At 34.2% G+C, this 25845-nt stretch overlaps 1 protein-coding gene across 3 annotated transcripts in view; it reads right to left on the bottom strand.

Annotated features, from left to right (window-relative positions):
- Window positions 1-25845, bottom strand: part of FSTL5 (follistatin like 5) — a 579511-nt gene that overhangs the window by 449808 nt on the left and 103858 nt on the right. For 2 of the 3 annotated variants that reach the window (XM_006081840.3, XM_023753401.1), the window contains exon 3: window positions 23574-23604. In XM_006081840.3, coding sequence (XP_006081902.1) covers window positions 23574-23604 — 31 coding nt within the window. Of the gene's footprint in view, window positions 1-23573; window positions 23608-25845 lie in introns of all 3 variants that reach the window. The other variant, XM_006081839.3, reaches the window with a different exon arrangement.

Raw genomic sequence — 25845 nt, 5'->3', positions numbered from 1 at the left:
TTGGAGGATGAATTTCCTAAATGTGGGCTTGATTTACATAGTCTTTCTCTAAGATAGTAATTTGCATTATAGTATTTTAAATTAAACAGGTTTAGTTACTCAAGAAGCTATTGAAATGCAAGAAATTTTCTCTTCTATCTATTTAGCTGACATAAAGGGATTTGATTTTGTAGAGAAATTAAATTGAGAAGACAAAAACGAAATAAAAAAGATGAAATGAAAAATTGACCTTTGATTGACAGTTGCTTCTAACATTCTGCAAAAAGTGTCCGATAATTACATACTACATTTAAACCACTATAGCAAGAGATGTGTGTTCTTTTAGTAAAGCCTTCTAGAAATGTCATTTCTTTAACAATAATGAGAACTGACAGCATGGGCCACCTTTTATGATAATGTGGCATGCAGCCTTGTTAATCTGACCCATTGAAATAAATGAAAAAATGTACTTGTTCCCCAGTATAATTGTTGGCAGCAGCATTTTAGCAGGCTTTAATTTGCACTTCATGATAACATCTCCTCTCCAGGCTGATGTAAATGTTAACCAGAGCTGGCACTATTAATAGCTTGCTAGGATCTGGGGTAGGGGCAAAGGAGTGTACTTGGAGTGAACAGGAACATAACCTTAATTGTTAATGAAATGCAGCAGTTCTATGAAAAGGCAAAAGCATAAAATAAATACAATAATTGTTTTGGTAGAAACCTGCATAATGCAAAAGGCTACAATTATAAGCACTCCTTAGATTCATAGATCAAGGTTGTAGGGCTCTGACTGTCCTTTAAATTATCAGTAGACAATATAAAAGAGAATAATACATCTTAATATATAATTAATATTTAAAAGCATTAACTCATAGACTAGAAGCTAATAGCTGGCATGAAAATAAAAATAATAAACTGACATACACAAAAAATAAAGATTACTTTTTTTAATCCTACATTATTCTGTGCATGCGTAAAGATTTCACTATCATTCAGTATTCTGTGTTACATCTTATGTGCCTTATATAAATAATTGTTCAACTCAAGGTACTTCTGAACATTGTTCTACAAATTAGGTGGATAGTGGCAGGCTATAACGAGAAAAAGTGCCATGGTACTGTTAGTGTTTGTTTTTTCATGTGTAATTTTAAGCAAATTTTCTTGTTATTTTTTGTTTGTTTTTGTTTTGTTTTGTTTTAAGAAGTAGAACCAATTACATTTTTTGATACTGTTCTTATCTCTTTCCTGGTACAGAATATATACATAAGTGGTGATTCTGAAGCATTTCTTGATGCTTTGTTTCTACTTGCAGGTTAATTTGCTTTTTATAGAGTTCAGCACACTGAACCCAGGAGTTTAGGAGACAACACTATTTCAAAATAACAAGGCTGCATCATACAATATATCTAAACCCGTTTTCCCATTCCCTAATGCATTTGTACACCTATAAAGTCATACATTTTTTCAAAGCTCCCTGAGGTGGTGAGGCATTATTGCTAACGATCACAGAGAAGTTAAATAGGCTGTAAAATAATATGATAGTTATGCTAAAGATAAAAACTTATGAAGAAACATATGAGAAACGATTCACATACCATACTACTCATGTAGAATTTAATGAAGAATATAATGACTTTCAGTGTATTCACAAGGTTTTACAACCATCACTACAATCTAATTTTAGAACATTTTTATCACTCCAAAAAGAAACTCCATACCCACTATACATCTTTCTTCTACCCCCTCTTGCCCTAGGCAACCACTAATATACTTTCTGTATTTATGGATGTGCTAATTCTGGACATTTCATATAAATGCAACAATACAATACATGGCCTATTGTGTCTGGATTCTTTCACTTAGTATAATGTTTTCAAGTCTCAACCATCCATGTTGTGGCATGTAGCTGTACTTCATTAATTTTTTTATTACAGAATAATATTCCATTGTGTTATATCAATTTTATCCACCTATTCATCAGATGATGAACATTTAGATTGTTTCCTTTTTTTGGCTATTGTGAGAAATACCACTATGAACATTTGTGTACAAGTTTTGTCTGGACATATGTCTTTTATTTCTCTTGGGCATATACCTAGGAGTTGTATTGCTGGGCCATATGGTAATTTGGTGTTTAAGCTAATTAGATTTTGAATGCTATGTAGCACAATAGAAGCCGGGAACACTAGAACAATTTACAGAGGCCCCCAGGAAGGAAGAGCACATTTGCTTCACTGCCTTCTTCCTTGGCTATACTGTTATGGGGAGTGTGCATGACAGTGAAAACTAGGGTGCAATAGTGCCTAGGAGAGTGGGGGTTCAGAGTTAGAGGAACTCTCACATCAGATATTCAATGCAATGCTTGTGCTGAACTATCATTCTTTTTATCACCAAACCATTAAGATTTCTATCCCCAGGCACATAAAGGGTTATATGCCAAAATATCTGACTTGAATTTCTGGTACAGGCTCCCCACAATTTAGCCCCAAGACCAGAAACCAGATTTTCCAAATAAAACCAAGACCAAAGGTTTGACATATGGGCCAACAACAGGACAGAATGTTTAAAAATATTTTTTATAAAATTTTGAATATAATTTTTCCTGTGTTTCCAGTCCTGTCTCTGTTCAGCCCACTCAATGAACCTGTAGTTGTCATTTTACTACATTAACTCCTAGACTTAGTTTAAGTTGTGTCAATTGCTTGGAACAGGTGTCCCTTTGATAAGTAATTTCCAAACCTTGCCCAATTTCCCAGCACTATATCAAATGGCCTTCTGCTATTTGTTATTTCTAGTGTCTTATTTATTCTGTTGCAATATTCCTTTCCATGTGTATTTTTTTGCCTTTTTAAGTAGCTCTTTTTTTAATTGTTTTATTGCTTAAAGTATTACAAAGAGTATTACATATGTCTCCTTTTTTTTTCTTTCCCGCCCTTAACAATAAAAATATATTTTTAGAGAGAAGGGAGAGGGAGAGAGAGAGATAGAAACATCAATGATGAGAGAAAATAATTGATCAGCTGCCTCCTGCATGACCCCTACTGGGGATCGGGCCCTCAACCCATGTTTGTGCCCTGACCAGTATTGGTCCATGCCCTCCTGGTTCATAGGTTGACGTTCAACCACTGAGCCATGCCAGCAGGGCTCTCCATGTGTATTTTTGACGTTTCTAATAGATCACAAGCTTCTATAGGACAGGTAAAATATTTCATGAGTTTTCTCTTTGCTATAGAGCCAACTAGGCAAGTACTTTGCATTTATAATGGTGTTCTATTAATGTATAGACTCTAAGTCCCTATGTGATGCACCTGGTTTGAAGGCAATAACCAGGAATGCACGACCTAGTGCACATCAAATATGGATATGCAACTTGCATGAACTCTCAGTGGGGGTATCTCTGTAAGGGAGCAGACTGAAGTTAGATGTAAATTCCAATATCACCTTCCAGGTTAAGGCAATAAAAATATATTTATCCTGAGAAGATGCCACACACAGGAATCTTGATGATTTTGCAAAGGTGAAAGTATTGAGTTTTAATAAGCATTATTCCAACTCTTCAGGTTAACAACACTTGATTGTCTTGCTTGATGTAATTTTGGGTATGTAGATACAATTTTAAATATCTAACTTCTTCAAGTAAATAAGCACTATTAGCGAAAACAAAAAAAATATCACAGTTAAAAATGAAACAATGTGACCCAAATTTTATTTCAGTCATAGCTAAAACATTCCATTTATTTCTTCATAAAAAGTCTGTGGCAAAATATTAATTAAAAAGAAATAGTCCGAAGCATATGCATTTTAATCCTACTCTACTAAGAAATTTTGGTAGAAAAATTCCCATTTGACAAAACTTGAAAGTTACATAGATGGCTTTATTTTATCTTTTACGTAAATTAGATAAGACATTTAGATATAGCAAATGCATTTCAAATGAGTAGCACATATATGAGTGTTTAATAATATTAAACTGAGGGTTTATAGGCTTTTTTCCAGAATCATGCTCCCACCCCTTCCTCTGTACAATATTATATTTCATTGGAACTATAGTATTATAACTTTTACTCAGTACAACGGAACCTCTCAGAAAAGCTTCACCAGTATCTATTATAGTTCAAACATTCCCTGTGACCACTAGAATAGTTCTCCTGAGATTTGGGGAATAAGAGTCTTGAAGATCAAGGAATAAAGATAAAGTGGAGAAAGCCTGTGCCTCTCCTGACCTTCCCTTCCACTTGGAGAAACTCCAGTAGTGTAACACATACCTCTCCCGCCTGCATTCCTCCCTAGGGAGAAGGCAGGACTAATGTGAGAGTTGAATTAGGGGAAGAACAAAACACAACAGTGTCCTTGTTCTGCTTAATTCCTTTATATTTTTTGTATAAATAAAAGATTCTTCTCCACTTCCCATGATTTAGGTTTCATAGGTCAGGATCATGGCACATGGCTCTACTTCAGGCATTACTAAGCAAGAGTTTTTTTGTTTGTTTTTTGTAAAGGCTTAGTTTAGGCCATGTAAATGAATTTTAGGTTGTCAAAAAGCCTTAACTCCAACATTTGTGATTTATTTTTCTGCCTTGGCTGGTCACTGCAGCGTAGGAAGGAACTGTCCATGGGCAATTTTTAAAAGAGATATAAAGATAGGTTTGCAAAAAGCAGGCCTTAAGCAAAAGTGTTCTGATTTTGGCTTTGGCAATGGCACTCGGCATCTTGGATTTAAACAAAATAGAAGCCATGTGGATCTCAGAAACCAAAATGCACTGTTTGTGGATAGCACACTCAAAAGCCTCCTAGGGGCAATCCTCGGGAATCCTGGCTCTCAGTTCATTCGGAGGTAGCTTGACTTGCACTATCTCAGGCAAGTGTGGAGGCTGCCAATGAACTGCCCAGACCTGAGTCATCAGATTTAACTAAAGCAAGAGTCCAATTTTATGGAAAATGGAATCTTCCTATATACCTACATTTGAGACTTTAAAGAGCTGACTAGTTATGTGCCATTTGCATTTTGATTTTCAACCTTGGCTACAGGGAATGGCTTTTATACTTCGAGGCAGCTGGATTCCAAGCACCCTACATAATACTAAAGAGGTTCTGGTTTTAAATTATTATTGTCAAGCTTAGGTTTGATGCTTCAATTTTCAATTTGCATTCAAAGCTAAAGAGGAAACAGTGGAAGAATTAGGCTTAAATTCATGGAGTCAGTCCACATGCCTGAGATTTAAAAAGTAACAGAATAATTTTAGGTGATGAAGTTACATTTAGTTAGCTATACAAAAATTTCCTGTGCCTTGAGAGAACGTGTTTGGTAAATTTGTGGAACTGAGACCATAATAAAAGCACAGCATAGAAGAGACGTATGTCAAGAAAGCAGATGGGATGATGACAGATTCAATCCATGCTGTGGCTAAATGGCAGTATCTCCTGGATGGGATTATCTAAGCCAAGAAAGTGAAGGTGCACAAGATTTGTTTGAACACTAGATATATTTGGCAGACACAGAACAATATACTGAATCTAAAATCTTAAAAACAAAAGCATGGACAGGAACATAAGGATGGTAAGAGGAGAAAGGTATTTGGATCTAAGAAATAGATTTTCTTTTAAATAGTAGAGAAGGAAAGAGTCCAACTTTATAAACAGGTTATCAACGACTTTTCTAAAAAGAGTGGAAAAATAAAACAATAGAAGTTATTTTCCATTATAGCCTAAAAAACACCATGTTGAAATACTATTCAAGATCTGACACATTCAAAGTATGAGCGATAATGACTTGAAGAACTCACAGCAGACCTAATGCCTTCACTGTGTTCTTAATGCAAACTCTCCAAGCCAATAATACCAGGTTAAAGTTAGGAATCTTCTGAGAGTGATGTTAGGATCAAAATAGGAGTAAAACTTTCCCCAGGAGTTAAGATTCACAGGTCTAAACTATTCGAACAGTGACCAGGCAGTATAATGGGCCTCTCATGGCCAGGCACTGTAAATGTTGGTCCACAGAGAGGATGGAGGTTTGGTCCCTAAAAAGAGTCCGCATTCATTGCAGCAATGGTGGGCCAGAAAAATAGTCTCCAAGGAAAGAGGAAAGATACTAGATTCAGTTTGATTCATCACTCCAGGTGTGCCTTTTGGATTGGCTTCCTGATTGAATGACTCAAGCAAGAACTTGTGTGCTCCCTTAGTTATGGAGACAGTTGTCACTGCCCTCAATATAGATCTGGCTATTATTCTGTGATATCCATGCACATGCCCCAGTAACATATGCCACACCACACACTGCACACTGAGACACCAGATCCAGCTCAGGATGTACACATATACTACCTCAAAGTGTGGGGTAGCTAGTGCCCATCTGGCAAGCGTTGAGTAATAGATATGGAGGACAGAGGATAAATTCAGATAAATTGTTCTTCCTTTTTTCTCCATTGATGGACTATTTGCAAGATGAAGTGGCTTTGTGTGGTTTTACTAGCGATGTCCTGTGAGATGAAATAACTAGCTCGTTAAAGTGTGTCCTGGCCACCCTGTAGAGCACTGCATCTATGGCTCTCCAACATTCTCTTCCTTTCTGTCTTATTTTTCATTTCTCCTGGGGATGTACTTACTATAAAACATTAACACATAAGCCTTTCCAAAGGCTCTACTTTTAAGGGAAATTCAGTTAACACATAAGCCTTTCCAAAGGCTCTACTTTTAAGGGAAATTCAGTTAAAATATTTTAATATGCTGGATAAGGAAGAAACTACAAATTAAGACTTGCTAAAGCCATTTTATTGTACATTTATTGTATATGTATGTTATTATGTATTGCATATTTTAAACTCCAAAAGAAGGTGGTCATGTCTCAACAGCCATTATCTGAGAAAGGAAAGCATGTTCACAAGAGATTACTTTTCTCCCAGTTATGATAAATACCGTGCCATCACCTCTTTTTTATTTTTATTTTTTTTTTAAATAACCGTGCCATAACCTCTTGATGAAAATCTTTTTTCTGGTTAAAATTACTTCCAAAAGTTAACAGATATGGGCAACGGACAGACAATAACTGGTATTTTAGAGTGGCTGAAATAGTTCATATTTTCAGTCACTAGCCTCATATTTTCAGATAGCATTGAGGTTTTTTTGTATTATTATTATCTGTGGATTCTCTGAAAGAGACACACATCAGACTTGGTATTGGGCTAATTGAGATTCTGATCATACCAACCCAGTGGAAAACAGATGCCCAGGCGGACACTGCTGAAGCCCTGCCACAACCAGATTTTGACATCCCCCTGGGCTCATGCTGACCAGGATGAGAAAATTCTATTTTCTTTGGATTTAAAGAGGCTAGATAATTGATTTTTTTTAGTTTTAATTCATTTGGATTTTAACGTCTTTAGATTTTAACATTTGGGGATTTAGTCTTCTGCTTAAATTTCTTTAATGCCTTCCTTCCCCAGGCTTCAAATAAGAATGAGATTTATAATTATATTTGAGGTTTGGCATTTTTGGAATATGTTTAAAATTCTATATAATCTTGATATACAATTTTAGTTAAGATATAGTTCACAACATGGCCTGGCATAATTTGGGAAGTGAAAGAAAATTGGAATGGATTTTCCAATTTGCAAGGAGTAGTCTTAAAATTGAAGCTATTTTTTTTCTGAAACATTTTAGCATCTTCTGGGGGAAAATCTACACTAATCATCATACATCACTAGCCCTGGTTGACACTGGCTTTGTGACTTCATGAACTCCTATAACTGTCCTTATAATTTCCAAGGAAGAAGTTCACAATGCAGTTTGATCATAAGGTTAATAATTTAGTTAAATGGTATAAAGTTTTAAGAAATCTGGATGAAGAAGATAACATTATCTTTCCTCTTACTCTCTAGTAATTTTCCTTTCAAGTCAGTGTCTTATAAATGCCTGTGTGGTTACCCATGCAGGTTCCTCCTGCTGTGACCGAGATCATGGGGCCTATGGTGTGCAGACCAAATGCCAGATGGGCTGTATGCTGTCATCCCGTAGATTACCTGCCAGCATAGTCTTTCCAGAATGACTAGACAATAGCCAAACTCTGCATCATGTCTACCTAACCATGTTTTGTTTTTGTCAGATTTCACTGAAGTCTCTGAACTCAAATATAAGTAAAAGCATATTATTTCAAAGAGTATCTCCTGATATTTTTGAATTGTATTACATCACACTAAAGCTATTATAAAAGATAGCTTTTCCCAACGGGATGACCATGTAAAGGGGAGGTTATCTTAGATATGCAACAGAGGTACTGTGACTCAATGTATGGTTTGCATTCCATTTTGAAGAGTAGTTTAAAGCAGGCTATCTTAGAATATCAACAACATTGGTATCCTGGAAGGTACATGGTTTTCTGCACTTTTAGCTATTTATTTATTTATTTATTTATTTATTTATTTATTTATTTAAAAGTATAGTTTTATTCATTTCAGAGAGGAAGGGAGAGGGAGAGAGAAAGAGATAAAAACATCAATGATGAGAGAGAATCTTTGATCAGCTGCCACTTGCACACCCAACACTGGGGATTGAGCCTACAACCTGGTCATGTAACCTGGCTGGGAATTGAACTGTGACCTCCTGGTTCATAGGTTGATGCTCCACCACTGAGCCACTCTGGCTGAGCTAGCTATTTATTTTTATGCTACTGATCCAGTGCACAAAATTCATGCACATTAAAAGGGAATTAGAGGAAATATTTTAATATTGCTATTTTCTCTGTCTCTATAATAGAAATGTCAGAAATGAAAGAAAATTAGTAAAATGTATATGAAAATCTCCCTCCTGTCAGAGTCTGGGGCATGCCGCGGGACCCAGAGTCAAGTCCCTGCCCACCTGCGTGTGCCTTGAAATTGCGCAAGACTCAGACCCAGCTGGCCCCACCCCTATCAAGCCCTGCAGCAGGATGTGCAGCCTCAGGTCCCCAGACCTGGTGCTAGGTGGTGAGCATGGCCAGGCAGGGAGCACAGCCTCAGGTCCCCGGCCCCAGTACTGGAGTGGGGGGCATGGCCTCAGGTCCCCTGGCCCAGCCTCGGTCCCCCCCCCCCCCCCCCCCCCCGTCAGGCCTCAGGTTCCCCGGCCCTGGTGCGAAGACACAAGGGCATGAGGGCTTGATGACCATTTGCATATTAGCTCTTTATTATATAGGATGCTTAGCAGATCACTTACTAATTCAACACAACAGGATCAAAAGAAGATGGATTCCACAAGAACTATAAAATATGTTAGAGAATGAGACAATAGAGGGTAGCACTTTTCCTAATATATAAAGATTGATAACAACTTTATGAAACTCAAGTTTCTCAAAATGTGATTTATCCCATGTAAGCCATTATATCTCCAAATGTAGTCCCCTTTTCTAAGCCTCTTCGAATGCAAATTTTTCTAGGAGCACTTTATTTGCTCTCTTGGTCCAGGACCCACAACTTTAAGATTTGGGCTTGTTGAAAACATGTATTAAGCAAAACCATGCAAGTTGGTGTAGGTTGGGTTAAACTTCATAGATTTTACATTGCTATAATATTGCTTTTCATTTAATTTCTGAAATTCTAGTGATGCCTAATGTAATTAGTAATTTAATAACTGCTTTCGTATTTTGCCACATATTGGGTAAAAGTAATTCTTCAATAATTATAAGGTTTTCTTGTGTATATATTTTAGTACATCCTGGAAACCAAAAATGCAGTTTAATTATTTCTCCCTTCACCATTGTTGATATTAAATGCTGTTTATCATAATTTTGTCTACCTATACATTTCTCCATGTTTTGTGTCTAATAGGTTTACATTTCTTTAATTTAAAAAAAATTAATGCCATCTGCTAGTTCAGTGTCCCTTCTCAAGTGCGAGAAAACATTCTAACTATAGACCCAGCTCCTGTTATTTTAAGGCTCTACAGCTAAAATTTGATTTTGATGGTGATATATATTTCCATTTCTTTCATTTCAGTCTAAATAGATCTGTCTTCTTCACTAATTCTTCCCATCAATTCCATACCAATAATATTTTTGGTAATGAAACATGGAAACAAGTAAACAATCTGTTAAAAGTCTAAATCATCTACATATTAATGATGTGGCTGTAGTAATTAATCCACAAATATCTAAATAGTTTTATCCTAATCAAAGATTTAAAACACTTCCTATTGTTGGTTCTCTACCCTTTAATTATGTTCCTCAAGTTATTTTGGCCTGTAAAATTGACTTTGTCAGTCAGCATTTAAAAACTTTTCTCTCTGAATCTAAAATTTGGTATTTTTACAATATGGCACACATTTTTCCTCAACTGTGAAAATGGAATTTTGGTAATACATGTATAATCCTTAAAGCTTCTTATGAAATAAAAACAGTTTGTACTGATCAGAATTTATGTATGTTTTCATTAGAAGATTATCTAAACATAACATATGATCCAGATACTAATTCATTTTTAATTCATAATGAAAATATGTTTCCACATTGCAATCCTTAAGTCTTAATATTAAATAAAATTTTTATGTACAGCAATAAATGTAAAAATTAATAATAGACTTCACCATATTGTATTTCTAGATTATGCATATAAAAAGATGACTCAAAGGGCAAGTCTTTGCTATTGTTTAAATATAGAACAGAGGTAAAATAATTAATTTTGTGAAAAAATGTTTCACATTTCTACCTGGAATTAGTCTAAATAATTCTTCCTGGACTGCATTAATTGCTTTCATGTGAAGGTATACATTTTTGTAACTAAAAATGTTTTCTAACTTATTCTTCATTTATTCACAAACATTTTTAAATACCTTTTATGAACAACGCACCTGCCAATGTACCTGTTATGAATACATTTTTTAAAAGATAACTATAAAGAAACTGGCTGAGTGTGTATGTGTTTTATAAACATAGTAGCTTTTTGAAAGGTGAAAAGTAACTTAATTTACACATCCAAGGATGTAAGAAGATGTGTAAATTTATTTTAAATATATTTCATATATACATTTATAGAAAGTATTATGAATTGCATATAATATGTAATATTCTATATAATATTAGCATATATGTTACCTATACAAAAATTTGCATATATTTATAAACAGAAATTTGATTATAATTAATTAACATTCTCTGAATACCTATGTGATTCAAGTTAATATGCTCAGTATTTCTCATATATTATCGTATTTGACTCTCACCCCCCCAAAAAATACCAACATTGTAAATGAGAAAATTTTATAAATAAATGAAAAAATATATGATTTATATATTTTTGTTTCCAATTTCAATAAGTAACACTGCACATTTATCTCTTGATTAACCAGGGTCATGAGACACATGTCCTATGCATAAACTCACACTGTGGATAAAGCTAACCACTTTGGTTGTGGACAAAATGAATTTAAGGTAAATCTGTTTAATCAAAACTATATCCAATATTTATAAAAATAAGCGATTAAGTTTAGTGCTGTGAATGATATTGACATTGAAGGGTATCCTTCTCCTTACTACAGATATCTTTCTGATCTTATCCAAGATAATTCATGATATAGTTATCAAATAATTCCCCAAACCTTAATTCATATGTCAAATAGTAATGAACCTGTTCCAAACCCTTCTATATGTAATCATAGTTAGTCCTCACAACAGCTCAATTACATGGATGCTATTGGTTGTCTCTCACCCAGAGCAGAGAAAATTGTGGCTCAAAATAATGGTATAACTTGCCTACAGTTACATAGCTTGTGAATATCAAAGGCAGTATTTAACAAAGGCAGATTAACTTATCACATGTCTAACTGATTCTGTTTAACCAGGCAGAAAAGAAAGACAATATTTTCCATTAAATAACAAATTTAAAAAGTGTTTTAATTAAAAATTATGCTTTTTCCACACATATTTATCTTGTGCCCTTTGCCTATTGAGCCAAATGATTACCAGGCCATTTATAAGACTCAATATAATATTTTAATTTCATTTATTTTACTTTCTAATTTGTGTTGAAGTTAATAAAATTAATCTTTCAATTGTTTAAATCATAGAGCAATTAAGTTCTTTATTTTAGGGCAAAGGCTTAAGTTTTTAATCCCACTTACAGTTTTTAACTTGTTCCCATTTTTATTAGCTATGAAGCATTAATTTTAAAAATATATACTTTTTATTGATTTCAGAGAGAGGAAGGGAGAGGGAGAAAGGGACAGAAACATCAATGATGAGAGAGAATCACTGATTGGCTGCCTCCTGCATGACCTGCACTGGGGATTGAGCCCACAACCTTGGCATGTGCTCTGACCAAAATGGAACCACGACCTGGTTTATGGGTCAACGCTCAACCACTGAGCCATACCTGCTAGGCAAGCATGATTTTTTCATTTTGATTCGGACATTTAAATAACTAACCTATTTATTCAATTGTTGAGAAGGCAGAACTTTTCCATTTTGCAGTTGGCACGCCATTTACATTGGTTACTATGCAGTTCCAAACAATGAATATATTCTTATATAGAGACTTATTCAAAAAAGAGAAATATTTCACATGCACTAGGATTCATAGAGAAAGTTCTGAAAATTACAAATCCAAGTGAAAGCAGTAAGTTTATTTTAAATTTAGCTTTAGGCATTTATTAGCTGTGTAATCTTGGGTGAGTTACTTACTAACCTTCAAGATTCATTTCCTTACATATAAAATTGTGCCTACTTCTCAGAGTTTTTAAGAAGATATACTAAGCCAAAGAAGGAAAGTAAATAAATGGATGTGTTGATAAACATTAGCTCTTCTTCTGAGCCTTTACAACAAACATAAACAAAAAAACACAAATACACAAACTGAAAATAAATCACATATATAATCATTTAATATTGTGATTATATTATTTTATTTACACAATATATATTATATACTATAACATATAGTGTGCAATTTATAATATTTTAACATCATATATAATTTACACAATAACCTCCATACCAAGATTTTTTTAAAGGAAAAACTTAAAACACCATTTATTAAAAATTACAGTGGAATAATAATGTCTACCATGCCTGTGAGAGGAGAGCAATTTAAATAATAAAGAAGTAGGATTACAATATAGAAAATCTAGAAAACTACCTATGCCTTTTTAGGTCAACCTTAAACTGGACCCCTGTGTTCTTAGTCACCCTATGAAAGCAATGCATTCCATTTCCCTAAGAGGATAAAATGTTGATGAAGACCAAATAGGGAAATACATGACATGGAGTCCTTTCCTATTAGGTTTTTCTGAGAATTACATCCTGAAAATTAGAGCTAGCAGCAGTTTAACCTCTTAGAGTGGGAGTTTGTCCTTTTCTCAGGATGATTCTAATTGATCAGTTCTGTTAACTCTCTTGCCTCCACCACCCTTTACTAGGGTCTCACCCTACATTTCAGACCGGAGCCTAAGTAAAGTACAGAAAGGGGATAAAGGAGGAAGAGAAGAAAATCTGCGTGCGCTCTTTGGGATTTTCACTGGTTTTGGTAAACAGCTGGTATCCTATGGTGTGGACAGATTTTCTAGGAGCTCCAGTCTAAGATTCCAGGAAGGCAGAATATTTTTTCCTGTTGTGACCACTACTATATCTCCAGTGCCTACAATTGTATTTGGAACATAACGGATGCTCAACACAAAAGTTTGAATAAGTGACTGTATGAACCATCACTGCATCTTAAGAATGCCCTACTGCTATACTTGCAAGCTGCAACACGTGGCTGAACACCACCTGTGTTTGCTCTATAATTTGATCTCAACACCTGGTACCTCCAGGCTGTCCCTGTCTGCACCAGCCTTGCAGGTATGTGTCCTTCCTGGACTCTTTCCCAAAGATCTGCTACATAGGTCTCTGATAATCCCTTGGCTGCTTACTTCTTCCATATCCGATCCTTCTCCTGGTAGTCCCAGAATGGATGGATGGAAGCTCTTTGTTACAAACAATAGGATGTGCACTATTTAAGTAAAGGAGACCTATTAAAGGAAATAGAAAGTAACTCACGGTATTGAATAAAAGGGCTGTATACACTGCTCTTAGAAACAACGAAAACCGCACCACAGATCTGGAATATCAAAGAGTTTACTGCTTCTGCCATTATCAGGACAGACTGCATAAGGAAGCTGTCACCCTAGTTGTTGGATTTAGATCTACACTGTCTTGCTGCTATTATCCAAGAAAGAAATTTTCTTTTCCCAAAACTGTACTTGTTTTCCAAAAAGAATTTCATAAAAGTCACACTTGCTTGAATCTGATAGGAGAAACCTAAAACATATCCAGAAGTCTAGCTGCAGGGGAATCTGGAAATGTAACTTTTAAATGACAACTACAGAAAAAGTCTATAAAGAGGAAGCATGCTAATGGGTGTTTGAAATGGTTGTTGAGTGAATATTTGAGAACCAATGATATCCATAAACATTTCCAAGAAAAGAATACTGACATTTTTTGCAGAAATATATGCATATACATTTATTAAAAATTCACATATGCCCAAATAGTAATGATGGTTAATATAAAGGTATTGGCAAAAGTAGGCTAACAGTTGTGATCATGAAACACAAAGTCTATTCTTGTATTCTTATTTATTAATTGTTGTATTATTTTCCATATGAACCACTATAAACCTACTTTTAACCAGCTCTTTAAAAAGATTGACAGTAAAATTTACTCTTTTTTTGTATAAATAAAATTCTTCTAAGGATTATATAAGATAAGGCATTGGAAGCACTTAGTAGAAAAACTGGCAGTAAAGAAGTGCTCATAAATGTTAAATATTCATATATATAAAATCAAGATAAATCAAGTGAAGTGCCTTACATAGGGCCTGGCACTTATTAATTAGACAGAAATTGTGAATTGCTGCAATTAATCTTTTTAACTCTCTGAATTTATTTGACTTTTCAAATGACTACACATTAACATTATAGAAAGAAAAGAAATTATGTCTTTCTCTCTGCATCTATCTATATGTTGTATGTTTATTGCTCTTTTACCATAGAAGCAAAATTAGAAACATCTCCCCTTCCATGAAACATTAACTTGAGGCCATTAACTTGAGGAGAAGCCTATAGATGCTTTATTCTAATTTCACTTGCACCCCCAAGGATAAGCTAGGAAAAAACACTCTCTGATCCTGGTTGTGGTGATGGTGGTCGGGTGGTGGCAATTATAAATGTTTACTGAGAAGGTGTTATTTTGTTGTTGTTCCCCTCCTATTCTAAGTGTTCTGAGAGACAAATCTCCATGGGTCGCTTGCATTTCTGCAAGTCTTAAGACAAGAAACACTGAATGTTGTTGTTCTTTAATCCCAGGCTTTCTTTTCAGGGATTCTGTATAGTTAATATCGTTGGAAGACAGAAAAAATGTCTCCCTCCGAAGCAAGGGCCAAATAGCTTTGTAATAAAGCAAATGTAATAAAGAAAAGTTTTCTGGCCCTAGCAGGTTTGCTCAGTGGATAGAGCGTCAGCCTGTGGACTAAAGGGTCCCTGGTTCGATTCTGGTCAAGGGCACATGCCTGGGTTGCGGGCTCGATCCAGGGGGTGTGTAGGAGGCAGCCAATCAATGATTCTCTCTCATCATTGATGTTTCTCTCTCTCTCTCCCTCTCCCTTCCTCTCTGAAATCAATAAAATAAAATAAAAAAGTTATCGGGACAGGGCAAATGTGTTTCCTGTTCATTAGAATATGTTTGCATTCCTTAAGCTGAGCTGAGCTGAGGGAGGGGAGTGGTCCTATCTATAATGCAAACTGCTTCATAGGCAGGTATCATCTGGCCCTCTTCCCATAATCGTGTGGGAATTGCCACAAATGCTGGTACACTCCTTACTGCTATAGCTATGAGTAATAAACTTCTTTGTCTCTGACATGGGAGCCTCATGTCTTTTGCCAGCATCTAGGCAACTATGAGGCTCACTTGCTAGGTTGTGAAAAGAGTAAAATATCAGATACCACATAATTTTTGCTATGTTCTCTGCATTTAATCACAAAACAAACCTATCAAGAAGGAACTATAATTACACACATTTTATACAGATGAGGATATCACTACACTAATGTGTACTAGTCTTCCATATGTTTATGTTAAAAGCAATGTCCACTACATCGTATTATATTCTTTGTTTCGTGAAGCTGCATACAACATGATAGGAGCATAATAAAAATAATGTGAGCCTAAGAATAAATATGCAAACACCTCAAGCTTATTTAATATCAGTAGGTCAGATGTCTCCAAGTTTGGAAAATAATGTGAATTATAACCTAGAAATATGCAAAATGATGAGGCAAAGTAAAATCAACATAAATAAATAAATAAATAAGTAAACAAACAAATAAAATCAACATGTCCTGGCCTCTAATATTAACATTTAATGAAATTAAAGCTTATTTTTTCATAAATATGTTTCTACCATAGATGTATTAAAAAATGGTTGTAAATATTTCAAAACATATTGAAATAAAACTCACATAAACCAGGAGTTTTCATTCTACTCAAAGGGTCATATACTTTATATCATGTAATCCTTAACACAGAATTTTGTGCTTTATTATATTCATATTATAAGTGAGGAAAGGAGGTTGAGTTCTTAAGTAGGGGATAAAAAAATTGAGCCTAAGCATGCTGAGTCTACACCCCATGATATATCTTGAGAAGTGTTATATAAATCAGTGCTTCTCAGTGGAACTCTAGTGCTTTGAACAAGAACAGCTGTTTCCTGAAAGGGGAATAATGGAGGGAAAGAGATCCTTGGTTAGCATCTCTTACCCTTTTCAGACAGCATGGAGTGACCTGAAGAATACTATGCTAAGTGAAATAAGGCAGTCAGAGAAAGACAAGTATCACATGATCTCACTCATACATGGAATCTAACGAACGAAATACACTGGCGAACAAAATAGATCCAGAAACATGGAACAGACTAAAAAATCTGAAAGGAAAGGTGGGGCTGGGTGGGTGGGGAGAGATTAACTGGGGAAATTATATGCATATATGCATAGCCAATGGACAAAGACAATAGTGTGGTAAAGGCTTGGGGATGGAAGTGCATATGGGATGGAGGGGGTCAACAAAGGGGACATCTGTAATACTTTCAACAATCAAGATACATTTAAAAATACAATAGATATGTTTAATAAAGCAAAGGTAACCCTCACCAGAGGATTAGATAGAGATTTTTGCAATACCACAGTCCGTATGTGACCACTTTTCTCTTACTTTCCAATATCCAATGGATAAGGATTCCATGTACCAGTAATGTAAGAAACAATGATATTAACTTTAGAATGATATAAAATTTTCCAATAAAAACACTTACATCTTATCATCTAAGTAATTAAACAGATTGTTACCCATATAATGAGTTACAAGTATGAAATACACACTAGCTGGTGTGGCTCGGTGGTTGAGCATCAACTTATGAACCACGAGGTCACAATTCTATTCCAGTCAAGGCACACTGCCAGGATTGTGGGCTCAACCCGACTCCCAGTGGGGGCTTGAAGGAGGCAGCGAGATCAATGATTCCCTCTCATCATTGATGTTTCTATATCTCTCTCTCCCCCCCTTTCCCTTCTGAAATCAATTTTTTAAAGTATGAAATGTATCCTGCAATTATTTAAAAGTGAAATTATTTTATCTTTGACATAATGGGTAAAATTCCAAGTTAACTAATTCATCAGAGTAGGACAAATGTACATCTACTTTGTCTCATATAAGTCACTAAATATAATACTACTTACAGTCACAAATCCTTGTTATAGAAAATGTATATCCTTCATACTTCAAAAAATTTAAATAACTTACAAAATACTTAAATACTATTACATTAAATGTTAAGAACTTTGATTAAAAGGCAGAAATATTTCTTTAAAAAGCAACTAAATATATTTTCTTTAATATAGTCAAATTTTATGTTGAAAGTGCTTGGTGACACAAAGCAAAAAGGGAAAACTGATAAATCATTTAATTTTTTATTGGCAGATAAAATAGGAACTTGTGACAAAAAAATGTAATTTTCACGTGGCCATTTCAAGAACTGCTATTTCATAAAGACTAACCACTGCAAGTGAAGTTATTTTGTAAAGCTAAATAAATGATGCCATCAAACACCTATTGGTTAACAATACTTGACATTTTTTGAAACATGGCATTCAACTGTTTCAGGAGAAAGCTTTTGAAATTTTTCGAAAACATTTTGGAAACAATTTTAGCTCTGTGAAAAGTCTAGAATAAATATATTCTATATTGTTGATTGAAGGAAGATCACTGTTGAGCAGTGCAGGTAAAAAACAATTGAATTATTTAAAGAAAAGCCAACAAACAATATTCATTTGATATTACACACAGCATTAAATTATTATTTATTCAGAGAAAAAATCCAGTTATTCTGGGTTTTCCCCAAATCACCAAACCTATTATGCCTTCATTTATTTTAGATAGCACTGCCTCCTGGTGCAACGTAAGCTTCACAATTAATCACCCTGAAACCAAAATATGGGGGTTGGCAAAAGTAGTTTTACAGTTGTGTGTATGAGAAACAGAATTAAAGTTATTGTAATAATCAGAACCTGCCTGTCTTTTCCAAACGAACAACCTTAATTCTACCTTTGCCCATCCCTGTAAGTGACCCATTGGAGATGATTTATTGGTATGCTTTGGAAAACTAGAGGATATATACAAAATGGGGGGGAGAACAATGATGTGTTTGGCATAATATAAATTGAGCCCTTCTTGGCACATGTGAAAAACACATTCAGATGCTTTTTGAAACCTCTCCAGGTGACTGATAACAGCATCATTAGGCAAAGGAGGATGTTTGTCTTCCTGTTTGCTACGGCATAAGGACATGCATCAGGATCATCTAAACTTGTACCAAGTTTTTAAATAAAAATTTAAAGAATGGATAATAATAATAATTGCCGAAACCGGTTTGGCTCAGTGGATAGAGTGTCGGCCTGCGGACTGAAAGGTCCCAGGTTCGATTCCGGTCAAGGGCATGTACCTGGGTTGCGGGCACATCCCCAGTGGGAGATGTGCAGGAGGCAGCTGGTCGATGTTTCTCTCTCATCGATGTTTCTAACTCTCTATCTCTCTCCCTTCCTCTCTGTAAAAAATCAATAAAATATATTTAAAAAAAAGAATGGATAATAAATATTACCTTAATTCTCAGAGAAAAGTTATTACTTTCAATGAAATCCATACTACTTAAAAGTTATTGAATAAGGCATTTGGAGACATCATTTAGATTATGCCCAGTGAATATAATTCTATTAATTTACTTTTACTTTATGGAGTTATACTTTATAACATAAATTGTTATTTATATATATATATTAAAACAATTGACATATATTAATTTTTATTGATTTCAAAGAGGAAGGGCGGGGGAGAGAGAGATAGAAATATCAGTGATGAGAGGGAATCACTGATCAGCTGCCTCCTGCATACCCCCTACTGGGGCTGGAGCCCACAACCCTGGCATGTGCTCTTGACTGGAATTGAACCTGGGACCCTTCAGTCTGCAGGCCAACATTCTATCCACTGAGCCAAACCAGCTAGGGTATAAATTGTTATATTTTTGAAAGTCTGCCAAAGTAACAATTACTATCCAAGTAATATTATATTTAGTGACTTTCAAAATTTGCATCTATGATTTTTTTAAAAACTCACATTACCACAAAAATTCACAAAACATCACTTGCATGAAGAAATGTTACCATATTTTAACAGTTAAAGACCATAAATGGAACAGATTTCAGCTAATAAAATCAGAAAATTCTGACAATGTGTTCATAATAATTGAGAATTATATTTCTAATTAATTAGTTACTCAACAATGAATTTATATTCCTATTGTTAAGTTAGGTGTATAGTAAAATGTATTGAAGTATTTGAGATACTCATATTCTAATTAAAGACTTTCCAGTTAGTCATATGTTATTAAGTTGTACATATACTATATTGGCCCTTTTTTTTTGCTTCAAGGTAATCAATAACTCATAGAATACATTTTGCCCTCATTTAATTTACAAAGTATGTTTTTAATAAAACAAATAGAGTAAAAATAGAATTGTTCTGATATAATGCAATTGTTAAGGTAAAAACTCTAAATTATTGCTCTCACATTCTTTTACAATATTTAATTGTTTTTTAAGAATAATTTTCACAAATCTGCCATAAGTACACTTATCTTGGGTTTATTTAGAATTATTGTTTACCAAAGCAAACAAATAAATAAAACTATCAATCCTTTTGTTGACATTTTCTAGAGGTGAATTTTCTTGTTTTTAAAGTACTTGGACTTCCTAAGGATTGTAACTATGGAATGCGATAGACAAACCCGCATTTTTCACAAATCCTGCAAACAATTGTTTGCCTCAGCAATAGTTTTCTAAATTGAAATGCCAAGGAACTTAACATTCATAATGTATAACATTGTAATCTGTTAAAAATATAGTAACTCAATTTCATATAACGGTAAGAATTTCCATTTCAGGTATTACTTATTGTACCAGCTATATTTTATTTCTTAAACATAAAGACATGGAAACGATTAGACAAAGAGTCTAATAGAGGGCTCATATATATGACTTACCATCTTTTAATTTTACATAATACTTTCATTTGTTAATGTAATATGTCCAATGGCTTTTAGAAATAAGAATTTGACAGTACATTCCTATCCACTCACTATTCCCAACTAGCTACCTGACCTAAATTTTAGAGACTTACCCAAAATATTACTAGGAATGAAAGAGGAATGTACTTTATTTTTATCATTTTTGAATGGGAAGAGTGAAGAATATCCACTTGAAAGAGAGAAGGGAAAAATTGTGTGATGAATGCAGCTGGGTCTTTCAACTGAATGCAAAGTTAAGTAACTTTTTTTTTTCAACTGAGCAAGGGTAAAGCTGATACTTTAGGAGCTTGCTACAGCATAACCATATGCAAACTCTCCACAATGATATTATCCTTCTGATTGTAGTAAATATTTTAAACTATTTTGGAAAATTAAAAACTCAACTAAGTTGACAGAATTTTAAGCCATTTTCTTAAAATGTTATTATTTAATCACTGAGAACTGTAGAATGATTATCTTAAATATACATGAATAAAGCAATCACAAATTAAAATAGTCCCCTGAGTAATATTGGGAGAGATTGATTTTTTGGGTTCCTTATATTAGAACTATTCTTCAAAGGAAATTAATTCCTAGTAATACTTATAATTTCCAATCAATATTAAAAGCATAATGTATCCTATTTTAACATAGCCATAGTGTCACTGAAGAACAGTGTGAAATATGACTTCCTAAATAGCTGATCCTTTCTCAAAACTGTAGGACTGTCTTCACTTCTCTGCTATTATCTTCAATGAACTTCATGGAAGGATATCAAAATACTGTAAACCTCAAAATTATGTACTAAATATATTAGGCTTTAACTCATCTAAAAATAAGCAATTGAAGCACAAAAATCAATTGAGAAACCAATAGCATATTAACTATTGAATCAAAATTCATTTTATCAGGTAAATTTCATGTAAATGTAATCTTGGAATATATAAAATATGGATTTCAATGGTATTTCAAAATAATTTTAGAATAAGAGCTTGTGTGAATGTCAAATAATTAAAGATACAATTGAAAGTTTCAAAATATTTCAATATACATCTCTAATGCATGGAGAAGAGGGTTCTATTTTCATTAGAGTGCTTTGGTATTAATGTAATTCCAAGTTATGAGTATTATGAGGTTGTGATTGTTGTCATATCAGGAAAAAAAGCATAGAACACAGGAAATTAGAAGATTAAAGACTTCCTCTGTAGGCATACCTGGTAATGTAATAAACAAGATCTGTCAAATGAGATTTCCAATTTGTCAGAAAGGCCTGAGATTCCCTAACTGATAATTGGTTACTAACATCACATGAAGACATAGCTTACATTTCAAAAATTAGTTATCAACAAAGGTACAATATTTGATTTTCAGAATTTTTGTCATCTACCAATGGGTAAACTATAGCTTCAATGGCTTAAATGTCTCTTAATATTGATATTCAAAAACATTTTAACGGGTTATCCATAATTTCCAGTAAGATAACATTCCAGATGATTCCTATAAACTGTCAAAACTGTAGAGTTCTTTTAAGTAGAGCTAAGCAACAAGTCCTGATGTGACCATGCATCTCTGACTTAGAATACAGTACTCTAGAAGCCATAGTGTGACAGTTCAAAACCATGTGTCAGCCAGTAACAGTAAAAGCAGTGACAAGCATCATCTTAAAAATTGTGTTACATTATAAAAGAAAACATGTTCCTAGACAGCAGTTGGAAAATAATTTCCACTACTTAGGATGGTATGATTTATGTACCCCAAGGCAATAAAGCTTCAAGAAGAAAGCTACACTAAACCTGTTTCAATATAACAGAATTATAAATGTGATTTAAGATTCATCTAAAACACTAGGATGTTTCATGAGAAGGAAGATGTGCGCTCAGTATGCTTACAATGCTTATAGAATTTAAATACACACCATCCAGCACATATTGGAACAGAAATTCCCTTTTGCAACACAAAAGCATAAAACTTTGAGTTAATATGAGTGTTTCGAGGATAAATAAGTGTAATAATTTCACATATAAAATAACAAATCTAACTATAGTTTGCTGAAAAACAACACAAATAGTCAGGTAAGATTACCATCTTCCTAGAATCATTTATTAGCTCAATGGTCAAACTTCAAAACTTAACAATGTCTTTATGGTGAAACATGTCTCCCTATGTCTGACTAGAGTTGACTATGCCACACTAAAAACTATCACTGATTTTAATATAGAAATAAGTATTTTCTTGCTTTTTAATCCTATATATTAAAAGCCTAATATGCTAAGTGTCTGGTCATCCTTTCAATCCATCAAAGTGTACTATGCTAATGATATGCTAAGGCTGCTCAATCGCTCGCTATGACGTGCACTGACCACCAGGGGGCAGACACTCCGACCGGTAGGTTAGCTTGCTGCTGGGGTCCTGCCAATTGGGACTGAGCGAGATGGGTTGGACACGCCCTGGAGCCCTCCCACGGTCCCTTCCCGGCTGGCCAACCTCCCGTGTCCCTCCCCAGCCACAATCGTGCACCAGTGGAGTTCCTTGGCCTGGCCTGGGCTCTCTCGTAATCTGGAACACCTCAGGGGATGTCGGAGAGGTGGTATCTGCCCGATACCACAGGCCAGGCTGAGGGACCCCACTGGTGCACAAATTCGTGCACTGGGCCTCTAGTAGAAAATAAAAAGAGACAGCAGTGACTAAATAATTGGTTGTCCATGAAATAAATTAGAAAAAGTTCATCTGCTAAATCATGGATGTGACAGAACACCAACTCTTATGGACAATGCTCGATGGAGGAATTCCATGAGAACAAATGAGGGAACACAGAAAATTGTGTTAAAGTTTCCCCAAAGGGTTCACAATGGTTTTAAAACCACATTGAAGATGAATTCTGTTTCCCAATTTTAACTAAATTTCCAAAGAAACATCAAATCTTTTATAGTTCTTCTCCATGCTTACATGAATTTATGAGACTATAATCTTAAAACAATTATTCCTTACCTTTGATTCTTGAACTTTCTTGACTTTTTTCCTGCTGGAATTAAAACAGAAGTAGATCAAAATCTGTATATATGTGTTCAACAGCCTGCTATAAAGCATTAATATAATTAAAGACTTGTCTAAATGTTTTGTTGTACATATACCCAGGAGTGATTGTAATACAATTCTCACCTTAACAAATACTTATGCCAAATCTTTTATTAGAGTAGTAATCATTCTTAGTGGACATAAATTTCTCTAAGAAACCAATACATTATATGAATATAAATGTATAAATAAATGAATAAATGGTTAATGAATAAAAAATAGCTTGTCATGCCTCTCAAGTGCCTTAGGCTATTCCATTTAATTCAAACATTATGAATGATGTGTTCAGAATTTGCCTTCAACATCTCTACATTAATCATAAGTTGTTGGTGAGGGTAAGAGTTTAAGAGCAAACAGTGAAGACTTCACTAAAAAACACAAAAGACATTTCAACTGTCTTTCCTTCAATTTAACTTAGACTTGGTCCCTATCTCACTTCTCTGAGGCTAAAGTTGACAACAAATTCTATTACTTATTCAAAGGCTGCTTCAGTCAGACCTGTCTTTCAATTTGACATACTCCTTATTAGTTACCAGGCAACTCCAAAAGAATTAGCTTGTGTTCAGTTTTTAAGTAGAAATTGTGCACTCTATGACTTCTCAATATTCATGCACAGTTTACTCTGTCTAAAAGTTTCAGGGTTGCCAACTAAAAATAACCTTGAATATATTTCTAATAAAAAGTGACAATTGCATATATGTATACACACACACTGAACTGCAGAACTGTATTAATTCCAATAAATTTTGATAAAATGTACATACTTAAGAAAAAATATAAATAATTTATGTTACTATAAACATTAACGCCAGAGTCAAATTTTCAGAAAGTGCATATTGACAAACGTACATTTATTGGGCCAGCTAACCCAATGTCTGATTCTATTAGACTTTAACACTTTTGTGTTCTAAGTCTCTTATCCTAACTCTTCCAGCTTTTGTGTTTGAATGCTATTCTGTCCTTTGTTAATTAACTGAGTTTCCAGTTATATTTATTTTTTAATTTAGAGTACCTGTTGTTTATTTAAATTAAAATTTAAATATAAATTACTTGTTTTAAATATAGATTATTCTTTCATAATTATAGGACAAGCAGGCTTATATTTTTCAAAGAGGTATTTATTAATGAAAATACTCTGTCTCTCCTCTTTTACTATTCATTTATTTATTTAGTCATTTATTCTTTCAACAAATATGTATAAAGGACTTTTATGTGCCAGACACTGCTCCAGATGACAGGATATAAAGGAAAAACAAAACGATTTTCAACAATAAAAAAAACTCATACAAGTGGAAAAAAAAAGGATGAACGAAACAAAAAAAATATGTCATTATTAAACATACTACACAATGGTAATAAGTATTATTTATTTATTTTATTTTGAAATTAAATGTATTGTGGTAGCATTGGTTAATAAGATTATATAAGTTTCAAATAGCCTTAACACATTATTATATTTTATTTGTTTCTTAAAATCCAATTCTCTACTAATACATTTGAATATGCTTAAAATTACCAATGAAAATACCTTTAAATATCCTACAAACTAGACATGTTTAAGAAGAATATACTTAAAGAACATAAATTAGATATTAATTTATTGGACTGGGAAGACTGGGAACAGACTTGTAAAGTAAGAAGAAAAAAAGGATAAACTATTCCACTTACTGCCAAACTTGTATTAGAACTCTTTTAGTGGAGACTCATAGACATAATTTAGGATTTTGAAAGTAGTATCTTTTTTTATTTGCTTCTATGACTACATTGCATTATTTACTTGGCAATATACATTTTCCACAATTTTAGTTTAGAAACTGTTTTAACTGCTAATTTAAAAATAAAGAAATATTAAGGAGAAAATTGTGATTATTTATGTGAGAATTCTTAAGTGATCAGAGATTTGTTACCTTTACCACATGATATATTTGGAAAAAAAATATATATATACATATATATATATCCCTAATATGCAAAGTGTCCCCTCCGGAGTTCGACTGACTGGGAGTTCGATTGCTCACTATGATGTGTGCTGACCACCAGAGGGCAGCGTAGAATGAAGGAAGGTGGCGGTGGGGAGCGGGGCCGGCTGCAGGCAGCTGGGGAAGATGGCCCTGATTGCAGGCCAGGCCTAGGGACTCTACCCACGCACGAATTTCGTGTGCCGGGCCTCTAGTGTGTGTGTGTG

Source organism: Myotis lucifugus, unplaced genomic scaffold (assembly GCF_000147115.1).
Source record: "Myotis lucifugus unplaced genomic scaffold, Myoluc2.0 scaffold_1, whole genome shotgun sequence".
NCBI classification, from domain to species: domain Eukaryota; kingdom Metazoa; phylum Chordata; class Mammalia; order Chiroptera; family Vespertilionidae; genus Myotis; species Myotis lucifugus.
Note: the sequence above shows the minus strand (reverse complement) of the source record. Positions and strands in the feature narration are given on the sequence as shown.